Source organism: Bombus pyrosoma, linkage group LG6 (genome assembly GCF_014825855.1).
Source record: "Bombus pyrosoma isolate SC7728 linkage group LG6, ASM1482585v1, whole genome shotgun sequence".
Taxonomy (NCBI): domain Eukaryota; kingdom Metazoa; phylum Arthropoda; class Insecta; order Hymenoptera; family Apidae; genus Bombus; species Bombus pyrosoma.
The window spans coordinates 5,034,514-5,055,054 of record NC_057775.1 but is presented as its reverse complement, the minus strand read 5'-3'; the positions used below and the strand labels follow the sequence as shown (position 1 = coordinate 5,055,054).

Genomic DNA, 20,541 nt, shown 5'->3' with positions numbered 1-20,541 from the left:
GAAACTGAACAATACGTTCCTGATGAAGTAGCGGCAAATGCGAGAGTGTATTTTGGATCTCCAGATTCGCCTGCCGAATCAATGACACTCGAAATGAGAAATTCTGGATCGCTAGGAAGGTTGCTATTCTGGTTAAGGTGAAGAGAAATGGACGAGAATATATGTTCCACAAATGTAAACGGATTTTCCTTCCATCTTACAGTGAGTGTTTTTAAACGTGGAGCATCTTTCTTGTAAAAATTTTCTTCAAGAATAAAGCGTTTTTAATTAAATATGAAACATAAAATCCAGAATGAAGAAGATGAAATCAAATACGTTCACCATCCGTGCATTAATAATTGTACAAATATATCAAATTAAAAGAAACATCTCACGATACGAAATATTTTATAATATAATATAAAAGTTATTCATATATAACATATAGGTAGATCTTTAACATACAAAACAGGTAACGATTTGTAAAAATTGAAGAAACTTCACAGTAATATCGATCTACAAATTGCGTTGTAATTACCCAAATATAACGCAATACCTAAACAATTAATTAGCACATATAATACAATCTCTCTCAATTATCGACTTATCGCATTATAAATATCAATATGTTTGCCGGGTAAACTAACCGCGTAATAAATTAAATACAGGCATATTCATAAAGCAGCAACGAATCACAACATATTTTCAATTTATTTTAACAAATACGATCTACGCTCTTTCTGTACGCGCAAATGGTTTCAGCCTCCGTGAAAAGCGCACGCGAGTTAACGCGCTTTCATTTGACCGAAGTCAAACCTCTCACCGACGTTTCTGGTTGCCCGCTTTGCGAATCCCTGGCAGTTTTTAAAGAATCAACCGTAACTACGCCGTGCCTTGTGACCTTTGGTTTCTCCACCAGCTTGGGAGTTCCCCGATATTTTCCGCTTACGAAGTTCTGATTCGTCGAAGCTGAAATCGTGAGCGCCACCCTTCTTGAATTTGCCTTCGACAGCAACGTATTTCTCTTTATATCTTCCATGTTCCTTCGAATGACCGCCATGATCATCATTATTATAAAAATCATGATTCTTCTTATACTCGTCTTTGTGATAAACGTTACGATAACCAGCTGCCTTGTGATCCACCTGACTGCTGTCTTTCTTTTTATGTTTCCCTCCTTTTTTACTTCCAATCTGTTCTGCCCTTTGACCTGAATTGTTTTCCCTATTCTCGTGAACTTTCTTCTTTCCACCAGCTTCGACATATCGTGTCTTCTCTTTTTCCTTCAAACTATCACCTTTATATGCTTTCTCAAACGAAGAGGCCTTCTGATATCCTTTCTCGCCAGTTACACTTGCAGATTCTTGGTTTTTAGACACTTGTTGATTACCGGCCTGTTCAAACTTCTTCAAAGATTCAATTTTGGGAACGGTTTGAGAAATTTGAGAGTCTGCGTGTCTCAGTTCCATATGATCAACTCCGGGAGGCTTGACACCTGTATAGTGAGCCGGCAGTATCTCTGCGTCTGGCTCCAAAGGCATTCGAAACATTCGGAAATTCTTATCCACACGTGGTTCTTTTATGGGGATCAACATCTTCTGAAAGCTCGTTTTATAGGATGGTTCGTCATCGCTTTCTTTGAAAGCATGCTTCTTCTCAATACTTTTTGATTCATGTCTCTCCCAAACATCATGATGCAATTTATCAGCTTGCGTGATACTGATTATGATCGTCGAGTACACATATATACAGAACGCTGCATTAATAGTACGCCACTCTCTGAAGATTCTCATTTCCTTGGTGATATGACCAAAATTTATTTTGGCTCCAAAACTTATTCGATTTCAATTTTGAATTTTGAATTTTGAATTTTAAATTTTGAATCTCGAATTTTGAATTTTGAATTTTGAATTTTAAATTTTGAATGTCGAATTTTGAATTTTGAATTTTGAATTTAAATTATATACATGTTAGCCTAATTTTAACATTCTAGTTGCTCTTCCAAAATTTGAAATTTCAATTTAAATTATATACATGTTGGATAGATAACAGTATTCTCGTTGCTCTGGATCGTTTCGCTGGATGCTGTTCGGGACACGCCAGCTCACGGAAACACTTTCGGTTCTACTGTAATCGCGACGAAATCAGCCGAGCTCTTTTATATGTCATGCGGTCCGCTCGAGCGATCGACACGATCGCCTCTCGCTCAGGATGGCTACAGAAGTTATGCATCGAAAGGAATAGGCTCTGTGGAAGTTTTGACGATTTTATGAAATTTTTGCGTGACCTCGGGCTTCTTTTGTTACAATCGGGCATGCAAGGTCCTGTGCTTAATCTAGCGTTCGATGCTCCTTTATAACTGGAGAGAAACTATGCCAGCCTTGGGTAGGTAATAGGCGTGGTGGGATTAGAGAAACGATAGGTATTTCGGCACTTTCCTTTGCGTCCTTTACATAAGAATTGCGGTTTCTTCTGTGAGAAAGTGCAGTGTCTTTGAGAACTTACGGAGTTTAATTTTGTAAACGGTCGAGTTTACGCAAGAGTAGATTTTAAGTTAGTGGGATGAAATGATTATTTGAAGAACTTTGTTAAATAGTACGATATTTAGCAATTGATAAGATTGTACGCACGATCGTTTATGGATTTAGACATTTATTAAAGATTTTAGTGTAACAGATGTAAATTAAATTTAAATTATCTGTACTACTTTAAATATAAAAATAAAACTGTACTTAAAAATGACAAAATTATAGAACTAGAAAATAATTTATACTGGAATAGAAGGATCAATAGTAAAGTATTAAATTTCATAGCAAATATCTAATACTACTACCAACGCTTCGTGTGAGTTTGTAACACTGCGAAAATTTCATTGCATAACACCGATGTTTCTTATAATTCAACTTTTACGAAGTGTAAGCTTCCATTAGACTCATCGTGTTTTGCACATTGGTAAACTCGATTCTGCTGCGTTGTTAAAAATTGTTTTTTAAAATTCCTCGTCCGATCCTACGGAACCAATCAAGCAGCAACATCGAGCTGCAAATAATTGCCGCTCGAATCGCCTCTGGCTTCCTTTTCACGCTGTCGAACGTGTTCGCAAGTAATAGAACGTCACGCGAATGATCCTGCCAGTATCACAAAGTCGTCCATTTCAAATTACATCCAAATTTCAAAATTTCGTATTTTCCATTCGGTTTCATCCTTGCACATGTTGCTTTTTTTAAAGACAACAAATTGCGAAAATTTGTCATTGTCGATTTGAGTATTATGCGACGATAATATATAATATTTCACTTAAATTCAACTTAGTATAATTCCATTATAGCTTCACAGATTCTTAAAAATATCGCGTTAATTAATTTAAAATTGATCTACTACCCCCTTTGGTTTTTACAATCTTACTTCCAGTCGAGGCTAACCATGAAATTATAATTATCTTATATTCCATTTGTAAATTTCTGTACATTTCTAAATATCAACATTTCTGTATAAATCATTTACACTTTTCATATAATAGTCTGTAGAGTTACAGATAAATATCTATCAAATAGTAACTTGAGAATAAAAGAGTTAAGGGGGAGTTAAGGATCTTGCGACATTAAAACCCGACAGAATCCTCGATGACGATGACCAAAGGTATCCCAAAGGGGACAAGCGATCGGTCAATGGCCATGCCAGTGTCATATCGATGCATTACGCAAATCACCCGTGCTTCCCTAGAACGCACGGCGGACAGGCCGGGTAAGCCGTCAATAACACGGTGTACTTGAATTATCGAGCTCGACCGTGGAATACTCTCGGTTCCACTCTACGATCCCTTATTCACCCAGCGAATCACGTGTATATATAAGGCGAAGTCGCCGATTCATAGACATACCAGTGTGTATTCCGGTTCACTGGCAATAACACTAACCATAGATCAATCAGGCGAACGTTTAATTTCTTAAAGCAACTCGCTCGTCATACGTTACTCGACTAATATTGGTATTAGATTCTTTCGTTTAAATTTGCCGATTGTACCGGTTCCTGTACATCTGTGTTACCATAAAATGTTATCCAGAGCACTAGTGTGCGTGTTTCTTCTAACTTGCCAGAGCGACGCTGCTCCAACGACAAACGAGCGTATGACGTTGACGAAGATGATGGCGGAGGATCTCGACGGGACGGCCAGTGGCTACGTGTACAATCAGCAACAGGGTATTCCGGTTTACTACGTGCAATACAGCAATCACGGAAGTGGACGGTACTACCATGCACCGGACGTCGTGCAGTACGTTGCTACACCTGTTGCACACAGTGTTCCTGAAACGACGCTTTTGCACCCCTATGTAAGCGCCGAGGATGTTCTGCGCTCCAACCACCAAGGAACTGTCAATTACGGTAACGAGCAATCTCTGGATCACTCAGTGGTCCCTACCAAGCCTCTGCTACGCGTCCCGTATTACGTTAATGGAAAGGTCGTTGAGAACGAAGGGAATGACAAAGAAGAAACGCAGGAGAAGAGTGACGACGAGGATCATGGTAACGAGGAAAGTATGGAGGATAATAGCGACGAGGAAGGAGGAGACGAAGAGACTGATCATTGGGATGATATCGATGGAGAGATTCACGATGGATATCACGGTGGATCGGTGAAAACGTTCGACCATGGTGATGGTTACGATCATGAGGCAATCGGTGGATCTAAGGGTGATGAAGGTTTTTTGGAAGAAGGAAAGGGAGAGAAACACGCGAATGAAGAATATTCGAAGGAAGTGGTGAAGGGAGAAAAGGGATATAAGGAGGAGAAAGAGTTTAGTAAAGCGGAATCTGGTAGCGACGATAATGGACATGAGGAAGGTTTGTTGTCTTTTGAAGGTTTGTTGTCTTTTGAAGGTTTGTTGTATATGATGATCATGCGAAATTACGTTCGATATTGCTGTCAAATTCTTTTCTCTAATATCTGGACTTTTGTAATATGTCCATTATTTTAATACGATTTTGGAGTAAAAATTTTTAGTTGTTTACCATAATAACTTACTTCCTTTAGATTTTTTAACAATGAGTATGCGATCTTTAAACATTATTCGACTGCTTGGTCGTTAATGGGTTAAGAAGAAAGAATGAAATTTTAATAGCAAGTGCAAATGCTTCTATTTGCAAATTGTAGTATATTCGATTCGTAATCGATACTCTCGTAGTAAAGTGAATTTGCATTCGCATAATCGCTGTTAAATGTTCAGGATACCATAAGAACGGAGGTAAACACAAAAAAGGACACGTGGCCGAAGATGAAAAACATGGTTCCCGCAAGGAGGCAGAGAAAGGCAAAGAAGGAAGTAGTTACGGGCATTCGTCCTACCATAAGAAGGGGCAGAAAACTAATGGTTTCCACAATGTCTATCACAAGGACGAATACAAGAAGGAGACGGACTTTTACGACGACGATTATAAGAAGGGTGATTTCGAGGAGTACGAGGAATTCGACAAAGGTTACAAGACCGACGAGGGTGATTTTAAGAAAGGCGGACATCATTCTTCTGAACGCGATTATCAAGATCATGGAGAGAAAGGAAGTTACGATAAGGGACGCTATGACAACCAGGATCAAGGTCAACAGGTCGAAGAAGGCGAAATATCGCATTATTCAAATCACGAGGATTATAATGTCGAAGAGGATTCAAAATCGGATAGAATACACGAGTTCCATAAAGGAGATGATTGATCCATATCGTATCATTTACTGTATCAGTGATATTATAAGCCGTGTTGTTGTTTTGTTTATATCCTAAACTAAGTTCCATAATAATAAAAAAAAATAGAGCATAACTACTGTGATTCTTCCTAATGTTAATTTTTATGTCAAAATTTTTTTATCTAGATATGTCTAAAAATGTCTAAAATATTTGACACTTGACTAGAAAAGTAGATCAGGAATAATTTGAAATGCGGAATTTAAATTGTTACGGTAAAAATACTGTTACTTAATCGAGTGATGTAACTGGAAAATGTAAATTTAGAAAGTGTTATTGACCTAATTTTTTTAAGGGCTGCTAGTGTAGCGTAACGTGCCTAACGCAAAAACTTGAAGTATTGGGAAACTTACTACAAATCGATAGATTCGAGTCTGTCAAATACCACAGAAGTATTGCTAAACAAAAGTTTTGACATAACCGCAGAATCCTAGACTGTTTCACTCTGCTATCCAAATAAAGGAAAATTTTTATAAATAAGTAGAGTTTATGATAGAACAAAATTAATAACTATTTATGAACTCTTTTAGGTAGTTATCATAATTTAAAAGAATAATTGATGTTAACTCAAGTAAATTACAATTGTAATAAACATCGTAAAGGATTCAAGTATTTTAATGCTTACCCTACAATATGAATTGATTGTATTATTCATAGAAACAAAATCACATGATCGGGATAGCTAACTCTACTTAAGCAACAAACAATCTTACAAGCAAGAAAATAGTTCATTTCAAACCAAATAACTTTCTTTTAGAAATTGTATTTATTTCGATCGGATACAAAGATCAACATAACACGATGTTCAACAAACATAACAATTAATAAGAATCATGCTTAATGCCCTTTCTTGAATCCCCACGATTTGTGATCATCGTGTCCTCCTTTCTTGCCATGATGAGAGTGATGACTATGATGCTCATCGTGCCCACCTTCGCTCTTATGTCCTTTATCGTCGTGATGATGGTGTCCCTTTTCATAATGTCCTTTCTTTCCATAATGATCCTCGTGATCCCCATGATCATGATGTCCCTTCTTAAAGTGTCCACCCTTCTTGTGACCATGTTCGTGGTAATGACCACCATGATCTTCATGGTGTCCAGAATCATGGTGTTCATCGAAGAATTCTTTGTCCTTCTTAAATTCGTCTAATTTATGAACTTCGTGGTGTCCCTGCGTCTTGTGTCCTTTTCCGTAGTGACCTTCTTCGTGGAATTTGTGTCCTTTCTCCCCCTTTTCACCTTTATGGTGTTCAGAATAATAACCATCGTCATGATGATGACTCTTCTTGTGGCCTTCGCCCTCGTCGTAATGACCACTATGATGATCTTTGTCATGATGTCCCTTTTCCCCTTTCTCCTGATGGTGAGACGACTTGTAGCCTTTCTCACCCTTATCACCGTGATTGCTGTGATGATCAGAATGATGCTCTCCACCATCACCCTCTTCGTGATGATGATGATGATGGGAGGCTGCCGCAGCTAGATCATCGTCTTCCTTGTAGATCTCTCGCGCAACGATCGAGCTCAACTGACAGACGATACAAGCAAACAATAGACAAATCGCTAGACGAGACTTCATAGCGGTGCTGATCGGTCGGAATTCGATCGATACAATCGATACGTTCGACTCCGACGCTGCGCTCGGTATGAGTAATCCGGCAACCACGCTCGGATTATATATCGAACGGGGAATAATCGATATTAAGGAAGCAGCGGTTCCGTCGCTGGCTCTTTACCGTGTTGCGAAAGTAACGTCTCCTTAACCCGTTCAGTTGGCAATTCATCGATTTCGATCGAATCGGCGCCGTCAAACGAGACCGTTATGCAACTAGATTGCTAGTCCAAACTGTTGGTAAGATATAGACACATGTAAACAATACTTTTCTCTCGTCTACGTTTTTTCTAAATTATTATGCAGACAATGTGACCTTTCGTAATTGTGGCCTGATTTTCGGTACTTTCTATTTTTTAATAAATTTGGATTTTTCACCATGATCTAGAATTTTAGCTATATCAGAGAACTCCGTATCATGCATTTGTTTTTGTATTAGTGATTTTTCATTCTTACAATTACTCTTAGGGAGGGTAAAAAAGAAATTTTATTTCGAATTTAGTTGTGTACATGTAGATATGATACAAATATGACAGGAATGTAATATAAGTACAAAATTTTAGACTTATCAATGCGAATATGCACGAGTACAAATATTGTTCAGCAATCGCAAAACGATCGTGTCGTCCTTTTACGGAATTCCTTGACACAGTTGATCTCTTCGTCCTGCGCAGAACGTAATTGTTATGTCGAAAGTGAAATATTTCCATTTCATATGTTCATATTCGGCTCGCAAAAATTAATTAGCACCGAGAGAAATCTGTGACAAGAATGAAAGAAGTTTAGGCAGTAAACTTTCGTTTCGAATAATGAGTATAATTAATTGAATAATATCGTCGAAACAAACCTCAATTACGAGAATATAACAGAATTATTCCTCCGTTTGATATTCGATTTATTCGTTCATTCCTTTCAAAAAGCAATTTATTCGGTCCCTTTGTGAAAATTTTGACTTCGATTCGATTTTACGATCTATGTTCGATTGATCTGTACATCTTTTTATTTGTCAGTCGAAATAACTTTTGCCCAATACTGAATCGGGAACGAAAGCGAGAAACTATCGTTGCAGAAAGAAGTTCGGTGAACGGTGAAATATTTTCATATTACTCGGCTGTTTTGTAATAAACGTTCTACCGTTATTCAGCCGTCTACAAATTGATTGGCTTCTTATCGAGTGTCGCGTTATCGATGCTTGATTTGTCCCTGTACTTTCCGTGTCTCGAGTAAATAACGTTAATTTATTTCACAGTTAATTACTCCGTAGATGAAGAAAAACGCTGACTGTTGCTAGCCGTTTGGAAAAAGCGTATTAACGCAATCAATATTTGTTATTTAACGTCTCTATCCTACTCGAAAAAGTAATCTCTATCAAGATTCTATGAACAACAATGTGAGACTTGGAAAGATATACGACAATGCTATAAACAATGCTACAAACAAAATGATGACGAATGAATTTCAATAATTTGTTATTTATAGATAATTGTTTATAGCGTATTTCTTTACTTTACTAGCGTATAGTTGACTCGTTCATAATCTGAAATTTGCAGAAAAGTACAAATAAATTTCTTTCCTTAGTTAATTTTACTTCAATTTGATTTAAGCGTATAGCTTTTTCCGAAATGAAGCTACTTAAATCTGATGCATACTGTGCGTATCTATCTTAAGAAATTTTCAAAAAAAAATTCCAAGTATCGGTAGACTCACAGTACGATATTTATCTAGGTAATCTAATTACATATTTCAATTCGATAGCAATTTTAGATTTTATTACGAAAAATAGATTAAATAAAAGAAAGAAGAACTGGAATAACCAGCGGACGAATAAACAAATAAACAAATATGGGATTGAAATCAAATAACGAACGAATGAACAAATAAAATTTTATTCCCAATAAAAGTTTATTCGAACAACACTCAGCGGTGATGTGTAGTACCAGAGAGCAACGATTCGAACGAACGAAAGCGGTTACGTATGAAACGCGACTATGACGGTAGGTATATAAGCTTTGCTTTAAAGCGATGTGATCAGTCGATAGCACTCGTTGGTCTACAAAGCAACCAACATGGCGAAGAGTTTATGGCCGTATCTCGGCTTAGCCGTGATCTGTACGTTTATCTCCTTGTCCATGGCGAGGGAGCTGAGGAATAAAAGAGACCTCGAAATGTCAGCAAGCCACCATGGCCACCATCATGAGGAAGGCGGTGGTCACGATCATCATGGACACCATCATGATGAACACGGCGAAAAGGGTGAAAAAGGGTACAAACATGAGCATCATCACGACAAAGGTGATCATGGTCATTATGGTAAGGATCACGATGAAGGTCATCACGAAGAACATGGTGGGCACAAAAAGGGACACCATGACGAGCACGAAGAACATGGGCACCACCATGAGCATGGGGATGAGCACAAGGGTTCAAAATATGGACACAAAAAGGGTCACAAGAAAGGTGAGAAGACCCATGGTTATCATCACAAAGCCCATAAGGATGAATATCACAAAGAGCACAAATTCTACGATGATTATCACAAGGGAGGTCATCACGAGAAACATGGTGATCATTATGGACACCATGAGAGTAAAGATGGACATCACAAGAAGGGTGGTCATCATCATTCTGGACACCATGAGGATCACCATGGAAAGAAGGGTCACTTTGATAAGGGACATTACGATGATGATCATAAAGGTTACCATGGAAAACATGGACACGATGATCATTACTCGCATCACGAGGATTATGGGAAAAAGGAGGAGCACCATGGAGGAAAGAAACATGGATATTCGAGTGGCGGTGGCGGCGGCCATGGAGGTGGCGGTGGTGGCGGCGGTCACGGTGGCGGTGGCGGTGGTGGTGGACATGGTGGACACCATTAAAAGAAGCAGCAAATGCAATGAAATTTTCTTATATTTGCTGTCTCAATTGTTTTTTACTACATCGTTAATTAATTTTAGACATTGAAATGTGAATCGTCATGTTTTGTTTTAATAATAAAACCGTCCCTTAACGATTAAACTTTCTCCCTTTATTCTTTGGAATATATTCCTTCGTACCTTTTGTATAATTTTATATCTTTAAGGTTCTGAATTTGTTTTCTATCCGAACGGATTACAAAAAGAGCGATTAATTAAGAGAGATTAATTAAATTCAATAGTAAGAGTAGCAGGACAGTGTATACAACTGAATTTCGGGAAATAACGCAATAATTTTGCATTAGTCTATATCTCATGTAGAAAATTGATAAAAATTTTCGTTATATCGATTATCGTAAATTTTGTCACGAATTATTGATTTGTTCTCATAACTCTATCTCATTGAAACATGAACCTCGTATCTTTACAATCTCTCTCTACATATATACCAGGGAATGTAGAGATCAGCTGAGGAATCAATAGGTTTCCACGCGAACAGTTACAATGACTACGGATTCCACGTAATGCAATCACACTTCGACTGCAACAACTACGCCATAGGAAACAATGTAAAGCAATCTAGGTTCCAGAATTAATAGCGGACGGGATTGATCTAGATCCTTTTACAAATGGTGGCAACGTTAAATACCGATATCACGAATCAAAAATGTATATATAGCGATTTCTTTAACAAACTGATTCCCTGACCTACATAATCGAATTTCAAATTTTTTGATATTGTTATGGTTAAAGAGATGCATATACGTCAGGACAAAATGCACTTCCTCTGCCTATTTCCACCCTTCGCTGCTTTCTTAATTTCTCCAGGGCGTACGGTATTTCAAAATAGCTGTTTGGCCAGAAAAAGTCATAATCCCGAGCATTTCCTGTTACTTACTTTCTTGGCTTTTTCTTAAGTTTCTAAATTCTTCAAGATTCTGAATTAGAATTTAAACATTTCCATTAATTTAACTAATATTACCTACCATATATATACAAATGATTTAAATGTGATACGATAATATTTATACAGTAGTTAGTAATATTTGCCATCTTAAAGAATGCTATTTATCGGTCGGTACCTTTTCTCCTCGTAAAAGGTCGCAGTGAATTATTTTACAGCCATGAACGTCATAGACAAAGATGCATATTCTTAAGGATCTAGAAACTCGAAGAATTAAGTAACAGAAAATGGTGAAAATTGTCTTTTTCCCAAAAGTCAAACAATCGTTTTAAAACACTGCATGAAACTGCCAGCTGAAACAATCTATTAAACAATATAATATTATATATCTCTTATATATCATTTATTTAGGTATTGAACAATGTGTCTACATCTGCTAAACGTTTCGTACACTTTTTTTGGGAACATGCACGAATTCTTTAAAACATAATGTAGCGTATCTGTACTAAACAGTAAATTAGAAACAGTCAGTGACTAAGTCATTATTTAATGCAACATATCGATATTTCGCAACCGAAATTATATAATTTCTCTCGTTACGGCCAGGTAGACAAACCGGATTACAAAACATTCGAATTCACACGACAGTTCGTTAACTTCCGTAACACGTAGCAAATGTGTTTTCCAACGTAGCATGGTTAGGACATCGGGCAATGCTCTCTCCCTTCACGGAGGTCACGTTGGTTAAATTTTGCATGTTTTTCCTAACAGTGATTATACCGTACACTGAGGTGAAAGACATATAAAAGTTAGATTTTCGCGCATCCGCATCATATTGGCTGTAACAGTCAACTACACTGCCGTAATATCGCCAATTTCGTTCACTTGGCGCGTAACATTTCCGAACGAATATTCGCAAACGAATTCTTCGCACTGGCTATTTCTTTGGACTATATTTACGCTGTGAATCCGCTACAAAATTCTGCCACAGGTAAAGAAAATGACGATCGAAGACACCTTAAATACAGAATTTCTTGTGAAGACTGTAATAGTCTTTCATTCGTCCATTTTCAACTAATTTGCTTGCTTATATATGATATTTCTGTTTTCTAAGGGAGTATGGATTTCGTAATTCTTGATATGTCAATTATGAAATAAAAAAGAAATACGCAAAGTTTCCAATGTACACGAAGCTACTTTTTCATTATCTTCATCACTTTCACCGTTATTCTCGAACGATAAATACTCCGTACGATTAATTCATGTCGAATTGATAGAAAAATGTTATTACGTTATGAAGCTGTACGTCGCGCGATCCACCGCTCGTTTCGACCTACATACGATACAATTTTCAAATTTGATTTTCCCTTTCCTAAAAAAGAAAGGCAAAGGGAATCTTTTTCCGAGCTGTACTTTCAGGACCACTCGCCTAAGAAAAATACGACGAAACACGAGGCACTAACCGCGAATCAATATATACTCTTCCAATCAACCGTATCGCCAAACTTTAGATACACATTTGCGCCCTCTTCAAAAATAGGAACTCGGCCAGCAGGAGATTAAAGAAAACCGATATGTTTGCCGTACGTGGAGGTCCATGTCTGTTGATACTTCTGGCTATTTTGGCGCCCGTGAGTTTCGCGGCGAGCATTAATTACGAGGATCTGCAACCAGCGGCTACCTTTCATTTCCATCGACACGAGGAACGTGGTGGTAACGATCGTTACGCTATTCACCAAGGCAAAGCTAGTGATCATGCCGATACGGGCTACAAACGTTATCACGAAGCGGACAAAGTTACCAGAGGTCACGATAACCTGGACAAAGGTTACGGGTATTACGACGATGATGGCGAAGGGAAGACATACCATCATCATGACGACGATCGTTACGATGAACATCATGAAGGTAGGGAAAGTGAAAAGGGTGAAAAGTTCCTCGACAATGGCCATTATGACAATGGACACAGCACCCATGGTCGTCACGAGGTAAAGGAATTAGACGAATATCAGAATCACAGCGAGCTTTACGACGAAGAGCATGATTCCGATTTCGACGACGAAGATGGCGGTTATCGTTATGGTCACGAGGAAGAGAAAGGTGGAGATTATAAGGACGATCGTCGCGATTATGATGAACACGAGGTGGATCATTATGGTGAAAGAGATTATTACGAACAGGGACACGATTGCAGAGATCATAAGGGATACAGTGGCGACGAAGATCACCAAGATTATTATTACAACGATTATCATTATGGTAAAAAAGATTCAAGTGATCGCGGTTGGAAGTGGATACATAAGATAGAGTACTAATTCTCTTATATTTTATTAATGCTTTTCATAAAATAGATCTTATTCTAATTAAATATATGCATGTATACGTCATGATGGATTCTTTATTTGTAGTATATTTATATTGTATTATATGTTAAATAAATACAGAGTGTGCGAATACTTTTTGCAGCCACAGTATACGACGGAAACGGATGTAAAAGAGAACTTGATCGAAACGTTAAATCATTTAATAAAGTCAATTTTATATTCTAACCTACTTAGGAGCGCAGAAAGGAAATCGTAGCAGGAATCTCGAAAAACACGTGCACGGTAACTGGGTTGGTACTACTTAAATTTTCAACGCGTCCCAATAAATTTTTACGTTCTGCATGACGAGAGGAGTCGAGGACATAAGTGCGGCCGCGATGGCAGGACTCCTTTTGAAACGTGCAACGTTATACACGCAACCGGCTCGTACAAACATCCATATACATATTTCCCTCTTTTTTCTCATTTTCTTCGCAGCATTTTCGTTTTATCACGCCATGTGCATTACCTACCTACACGAACGTAAACATACAAATACAGGTACAAATATATTTCATATACAGAGAAGGAAAAAAACGCGGACCAGTGGCGACGGGCACGAGTATAGTCGCCAGGCTTCTAGCGCATTCACCGTGCCACGGGTTTGATTAACGATTCCACCCTCTGCAAATGAAATTGCCGCGGCCATTCGTGGGTCTATCTAGACTGGATTCCGGTGCACCAGACACGGATTAACGGAGCTTTATACGCTTCTTTTAGGGCAGCGTGGATGTTACAGCAGGCCGCACGATCACGCCGCTTGCCCATTCTCGGCCGGAGATTGCATACAAGCGAGTGGATCTACTTGAAATTCTCTGGCGTGTGACAATTCCACCACTGCGTGGCCCCTCTTCCCTCCCTTTCCATCCCGTCGCTTCGCCAGAAACACCCGAGGCCATTGTTTTATTCCGTGACGCATGTACGTGTGGCTGGCTTAATTAATCTAATTGGAGTGGTCGTGCGACTCGCGAAAGAAAAGGAGGAAACGGTCGTGCCCGTGCTCGTAGATCTCGAACGACCGTGCTGTACACTTCCGGAGACGCGCGCGTTAAAAGGGCGAGAAGCGAATCCATTTCGCTCTGGTACTTTTTGATCGATCGCACAATAATCCTGTCGTTCAACCAAATTAATGAGCACTGTCGAGCATCGTCGTCGATTCACTCGTCCTCGTAGTCGTCTCGTCGCGGAGAGCCTGTTGTCGCTGTGATACGAACAACGAGAAAAATTAACCGCGGCTCGCCACGCCAACGAGCCACTCGTACGGAGCAATTTTGCGGCCGCGGGACAGAATTTTTCATCGCAACCATCTCGTTCCCGGAATTTATACGCGGTAGATGCCCGCGATTTATCGGTTTCTCTTCTCGGTGGTTAAATATTCGCGACAGACACATTGGAATATTCTTTTTTGTTATTTTTTACTCTGTTTCTCTTTTCGCCTTTTGTCGATTTCTTTTATTGGAACGGCTCGTTTTTTGGTTGAAACCGTTGTTGTGTTAATTAGCGACGCTGAGATGTAAAATAAATTCGTGGTAATTTGACGAGTGAGAAACGGAGGACGATAAAATTCTGCAGACTCGATACGTAAGTAAAATTTCAAGGGGGAATTCCGTTAAAAACCGTAATTTCTTTTGTAGCAGTTTTATAAAGCGTCAACGTAAAGTTTACGAGGATTTAATCCCCTCGATTTTTTGAGCTATTCTTTAATCAGAGTTTCAGTTTATTTCGCATAAAGTAAATCTCAAGAGCATATATCCTTTTCATATAACCTTAATCAACTCCAATCTCATTTTACGTCTTTTCTGATTTCATTCTCGTAAAAAATTTTATTCAATTATACACTTTATTTAACCGACTTCATTTTGAATTATTCTTAAATCAAAGTTTTAGCTTATCTTGTTTATATTCAATTTCACCAGAGGATACAGAAAAATGATCTAAATTTTACATATACAATGATTCACGGGGATATCGACACACTTACGTAGACTTTTTATACCGCTGCATTTGTATTTCTTATCAAATTCAATCTTATTTCATTCCCTCTCTGACCTCATCCTCTATAAAACATTGATAACGCAATTTTATCAGAACGAAGAGATAAAATATCGCTTCGTTGCCATATTCTTTACATTTCAATTACATCTTATTTTGATATCTCGAGCAAGAGCACCCGTGAATCGTATTTCTCGATTCTTTCACGGCACGTCGTTGTCAACTCACGAGTGTTTCTTTCGATGGACGTCGAGGAGTTTTTACCAACGAACCGGAAACAAGGAGAGTGCAACAGACTTCTTCGAGTAAATTCGATCGCGTTCGATTAGAAGCTTTCTTATTCACTTAACGAACTATCCTGGCTCCGCAAGATCAATCAACTGTACATCGGTAATTTATCTTTTTCTTCGTCCGACGAAGACGTTGCTCTTGCGAAATTACCACATTTAATTTCAGTTGCTCGGTTTCTCGACATTGTTCGTATTTTCTTACCGTGTTTCCCATTCCCGGAAACCTCTTTCGCATCGGCTACAGATCTAAATTCAATCGATCGCGGTAAAGAAGAAGCAGAGTTGTTGATTTTCCTAGAAGACGAGAAATTTACAGCCTGTCTTGTACGAGTGAGCTCAAATGTGAATTTTATGTTTACTTCGAAATATCTGGATGCAACTCTTCGAATATATTTAGTGAGCGATGAAAAGGAAAATTGAATTCGATTTTACGGAACCGTTTATAAATGTTGGCACGCTTACGAATAAATCGGGTAAAGTTAGGAAATAATTTAAATGAATTAGGAAAGAAAGATAGGAATAATTATCAAGGAATTATAAGAAATCTTTTAAAATCATTATTCCATACTGTAGGCGACCGATATTGTAATTAAGTCTTTCTTTTTCATCTGATTATCGATACTTGTTCGATTCGATCCTGACATTCGTATCACTGAATTCTCTGCTAGTCAAATCACATTCGTATCGCAGGTTCTAATTTTAAGTTCACATCGTATTTTAATTTTATCATCCGATTTTCTAGCGAATGAAATTTTACTCCATGAAATGGTACTAATATTATCGTCATAATTTTCTGCTGTATGATGAAATTAATATCGGTAGTAGAATATTTGGGATTAATTAATAATTTTTCGCAGCGAATAAGATAAAGTATCGCTAAACATGAATTCTATTTTGTTTCTAAATGTTGTACATGGTTGTTGACTATTCATTCGTATCAAATTAAGAACGAGGCGTAGCAGAACTTTCCTGCTCAATTTATAAAACGTTAGTTAACGCGGGAACATTTTCACCAAACTAAAAGAGGATTATCCCTAGAGAGTTCTGCTTGATTTCTGCCGTTCAGTTAATTTTCATTACGTTTTTCGTCGCGAAAGTTGTTCCTTGCTGTTTGATTATACAAATCGAATTATTTTCCAGGGACGTGTAGAAAATTTGCACGAACATTTCCCTCGTTTAACATCTGTCGATAGAATAATTATTACGTCAAACAGTTTCATTAATCATGATAATGGAAAATATACCTAACGTTAAGAAACATTTCATTACAGATTAAATTATTTTCGCTAGAATTCCTCTTCTTTAAACGAATCTCTATTGATTTTTTAATTTATTGAACTTTCGTCGAATTTTTATTATTTAAATGAGAAGATTTGGAGCTTTCAGGAAGGAGCTTTGGAGGATTTAATGCTATGTATAATTACAGCTGCAAGGTGTTTGAGTCTGACATTTGAATGTGTACATGTAATTCGATGTACACGAGAATTACAACGAAAATGATTAAATTTACACAGTAATAGCATATTAAATGTTATAATCGGGAAGTATTAAAGCTCTCTATAGATAATGATCTTTATTCGCTGGCTAGTTAGTTAAATTAATGATTACTTTGATCAATTCGATTTCTTTATGTTTAACATTTACATTATCCGTCTATAGGCATTAAGAGAGAGAAATGATTTCTTGCTGTTGTTTGCACATGCTTGACACATTATTGATATTATAAAATATCGAGGAAATAATCAATTGAAAAATATAAATTAATTCAGTGACTAACTTTTACATCGATCGGTGCAATAGTCATTTCTTGATACCATGGAGTCAGGATTGCGATGCTCCTTCGAGAATCTGGATCTATTCGAGATTGTCAGTGTAAACGACAGACACATTGAATTAGTAACCTAACCGAGACCTTCGCAGGTCTAACTTATTAATTCGCCGAATAACGTAGGCACGTCGTCGCCAGATAATTCGCAAAGGAATGGGCTGAAACGTGCGAGCGTTCCATAGGAACCCGACAACCGGTTTTGTTTTAATGAAATCGAGTCGCGAACGAAGCTGCTAATAGAGTTTATACCAGCACGCAACTAGCGAGTAACGAGGACTTAGTATGCGAGCCGAGGACAATGGAAAGCGTTTAAATTAAAGGGAACGTGTAAATTCCGACCGGGACCGGTGAAAAGCCGCGTCGAGAATACGAAAATATGCATGAGACATGGACACCGCAGACTTGCACTTATCGATGATCTGTTACGAATGAAACATCTGATTGACTGATGCGAAATGAAAATTGACACACGATGAGTTAATATTAGATTATCCAATAAGTTAATGCCATTTATGTCTCTGTGGAGGTACACAGCGTCAATCACATTTCCTTTAAATACCAGCGAACAATTGATTTGAATCCTTTCGAGACTCGAAGCTTCTCTCGGACTACTAATTTTTTGGCTCCATTCAAAAGATTACGAATTTTGACTATGTGTGCTCGAGACAAACATAAGAAACGTGATTGATCTTCGAGATGAAAGTTTCTTCTAAAAAATGAACCAACTGCACGAGACACTAAATTGATTTCTTGACAAGTTTGAATATTTTTAAGTATACTTTAAATTTAAATATCCATTTGCTTATTTCTTGTATTTCTCTTAAACCTGTGTCTATATGTTTTGGCAGAAGAATGATTCCAACGTTGTTCTTGCAACGTTTTACGGTATCTTTTCCAGTTTCTAGTTTCTAAAGTCTTCCATCTAAGTGAAATATTTGGAAAATTACTATTAAAACGCAAACTGTTCGTTATTTTATTTAATTGAAAGAGAAGATTGTCATTCATTGAAGGAGAAGATTATTTTAGTCTTAATTCACAAAAAACGATTTTTTTCTGTATTATTTGAAAAATGAAGGTAAGTTGGAATGGCTCATTATTCCAAATTATAATTCTTTGTTTTTATTTCAAATAAAATTTTCACAGGTCTGATTATTACCAAGAAGATATCCGTGCGTTGTAGTGTTTCTGTATAGTAAAATGTAACTGTATAGTAAAACATATTCTACTATGTGAATTCTGTTTGCTTTTGAATAAGACGTTAGTACGAAGACGGGCGTGAATTTTGAAACCTCTTTGGCGTTTCTAAGTGCAGCACGAACACGCAGAAACAGAATACGTAAATAAGGTTTCCGGAGGAGGCGTACGGATGTGTAGCATGAAGTTTGAATCATTTTTACCTGCAAATTCGATAACTGGTTTTTCTCGTGGAAACTCAAATCATTCAATTTCATCTATTTTGCAAGATAAACAGGGAGATACACGTGTTTCCATTTGTAAACCAGAGTACAAGAATTTTGTTTGTTTTACCTCGAGAAAAATTGAATCGGTAACGAAAAAATCAGAAATTAAAATACATTTGCAATCTTCCGGCGAAGGTTCGCGAGTATCGAATCAATTTCGAAAAATCAACATTACCAGATGATTTTCATTGTCTGTTTTAAAAGTAAACTTTGTGTATGTCCTCTCGGATCTCAATTAAATAATCTAAAATATAATTTTTATTTCAATGGAAAAATATAGTAACTTTGATTCTGCTTACAATTGCGAAATATGATATTCGGAAGAGATGGGACGAAAGTTATGAGAAATACAAATTTTCGATCTAAGGTAATAAGAAAATAATTGCGTGTTAATCGGGAATTCTTTGATAAAATGTTCAGAAATCAGTAAAATATAATAATAAACGATTCGTGTAGTTGCAATTCCCCTCTTTCTCTATTGAAAATTGCACGATAAGACTGCGGAAGAAAGGTTTTCATGATATAAGCCACCTGGATTAAGTGCTCCGGATAAGCTTACATTGTTTGAGCGTTCGTTCTTATTATTTCGAAAATCTGGCCAATGGATAATACGTGCATAACGAAATAGCGCAATTAAAAAGCGAATGTTCTTATAAGATGAAGTCCGAGTGATGGATAATCGTCGCAGGATATCTATTGTACTGTTTTGTAACGTCGAACTTACGGTATACTCCCGCACGATCGATTAACAGACCTCCTTTTTAATGGACTTTGATATTGCTTCAAGTATAGGGATGTTGGATTATTATTATATATAACATAATTTTATATTTTTAAAACTTTGTCGCGGCGTTTCATAGCTATAATAATAACAATATTTAACGTACGATGGACATATAAGTTTTCGCGACTCTGTACATCCTTCTAGACTATTTATTACTGGTATTAGTATTGCAAATTGCATTATATTTTCTTTATAACATCTATCGTACATTAACAAAATTATTATGATTTATATATATATATATTGGATATTAACGGACACACGGTTCCGTTAAATGTAATAGAATGTTTCTAATTTGCCAGCTTATGGACCACGGGAACGTAATATGATCAATGAATCTTACAAACCTATTAAATCGAAAAATAAAATCGAGATAACTGTTATCTCAAATGACAGCGACATAATTGCATTTCATGGATTAACTTTGTGATTATAAATACAAAAATAGAAGTTTCCGATACCTATCGGGAGATACATTTCTACGATTAGATAATTATATTTTGTTTCGACATATTGAGTGTATTATTCGTTAAAAAATATAAGCCAGTGAGTGAATTTTTTACGTCGAAAGTACTTCATATCTCGCTGGAAAGCAATGAAATTTTCTTACGATACGATTTAATTGGCAGGCTACGTGTTCGTTTCGTCGGTCGTTTGAACTAGCGACAGGT

At 37.2% G+C, this 20,541-nt stretch overlaps 4 protein-coding genes across 5 annotated transcripts in view; 3 read left to right on the top strand and 1 right to left on the bottom strand.

Moving 5' to 3' along the window:
- Positions 1-6,043, top strand: part of LOC122568322 (sarcoplasmic reticulum histidine-rich calcium-binding protein-like) — a 49,365-nt gene extending 43,322 nt beyond the window's left edge. Inside the window, exons 1-2 of one of the 2 annotated variants that reach the window (XM_043727949.1) lie at positions 3,637-4,821; positions 5,205-6,043. In XM_043727949.1, the coding sequence (XP_043583884.1) occupies positions 4,032-4,821; positions 5,205-5,686 (1,272 nt within the window). In that variant the 5' untranslated portion in view covers positions 3,637-4,031 and the 3' untranslated portion in view covers positions 5,687-6,043. Of the gene's footprint in view, positions 4,840-5,204 lie in introns of those variants that run through there. The other variant, XM_043727948.1, reaches the window with a different exon arrangement.
- A 508-nt stretch (positions 6,044-6,551) lies between these two features.
- On the bottom strand, positions 6,552-7,295 carry LOC122568325 (histidine-rich glycoprotein-like). Its single transcript, XM_043727952.1, has one exon. It carries the CDS (start codon positions 7,293-7,295, stop codon positions 6,552-6,554), a length of 744 nt encoding a protein of 247 aa, XP_043583887.1.
- Positions 7,296-9,394: 2,099 nt separating this feature from the next.
- On the top strand, positions 9,395-10,213 carry LOC122568422 (histidine-rich glycoprotein-like). The gene has a single exon (XM_043728122.1). It carries the CDS (start codon positions 9,395-9,397, stop codon positions 10,211-10,213), a length of 819 nt encoding a protein of 272 aa, XP_043584057.1.
- Positions 10,214-12,727: 2,514 nt separating this feature from the next.
- On the top strand, positions 12,728-13,468 carry LOC122568421 (putative eggshell protein). Its single transcript, XM_043728121.1, has one exon. The coding sequence runs from the start codon at positions 12,728-12,730 to the stop codon at positions 13,466-13,468; it is 741 nt and encodes a 246-aa protein (XP_043584056.1).
- The last annotated feature ends 7,073 nt before the right edge of the window (positions 13,469-20,541 follow it).

Coding starts and splice junctions, on each gene's coding strand:
- LOC122568325 (XM_043727952.1), bottom strand. CDS start 7,295: ATGAAGTCTCGTCTAGCGATTTGTCTATTGTTTGCTTGTATCGTCTGT.
- LOC122568421 (XM_043728121.1), top strand. CDS start 12,728: ATGTTTGCCGTACGTGGAGGTCCATGTCTGTTGATACTTCTGGCTATT.
- LOC122568422 (XM_043728122.1), top strand. CDS start 9,395: ATGGCGAAGAGTTTATGGCCGTATCTCGGCTTAGCCGTGATCTGTACG.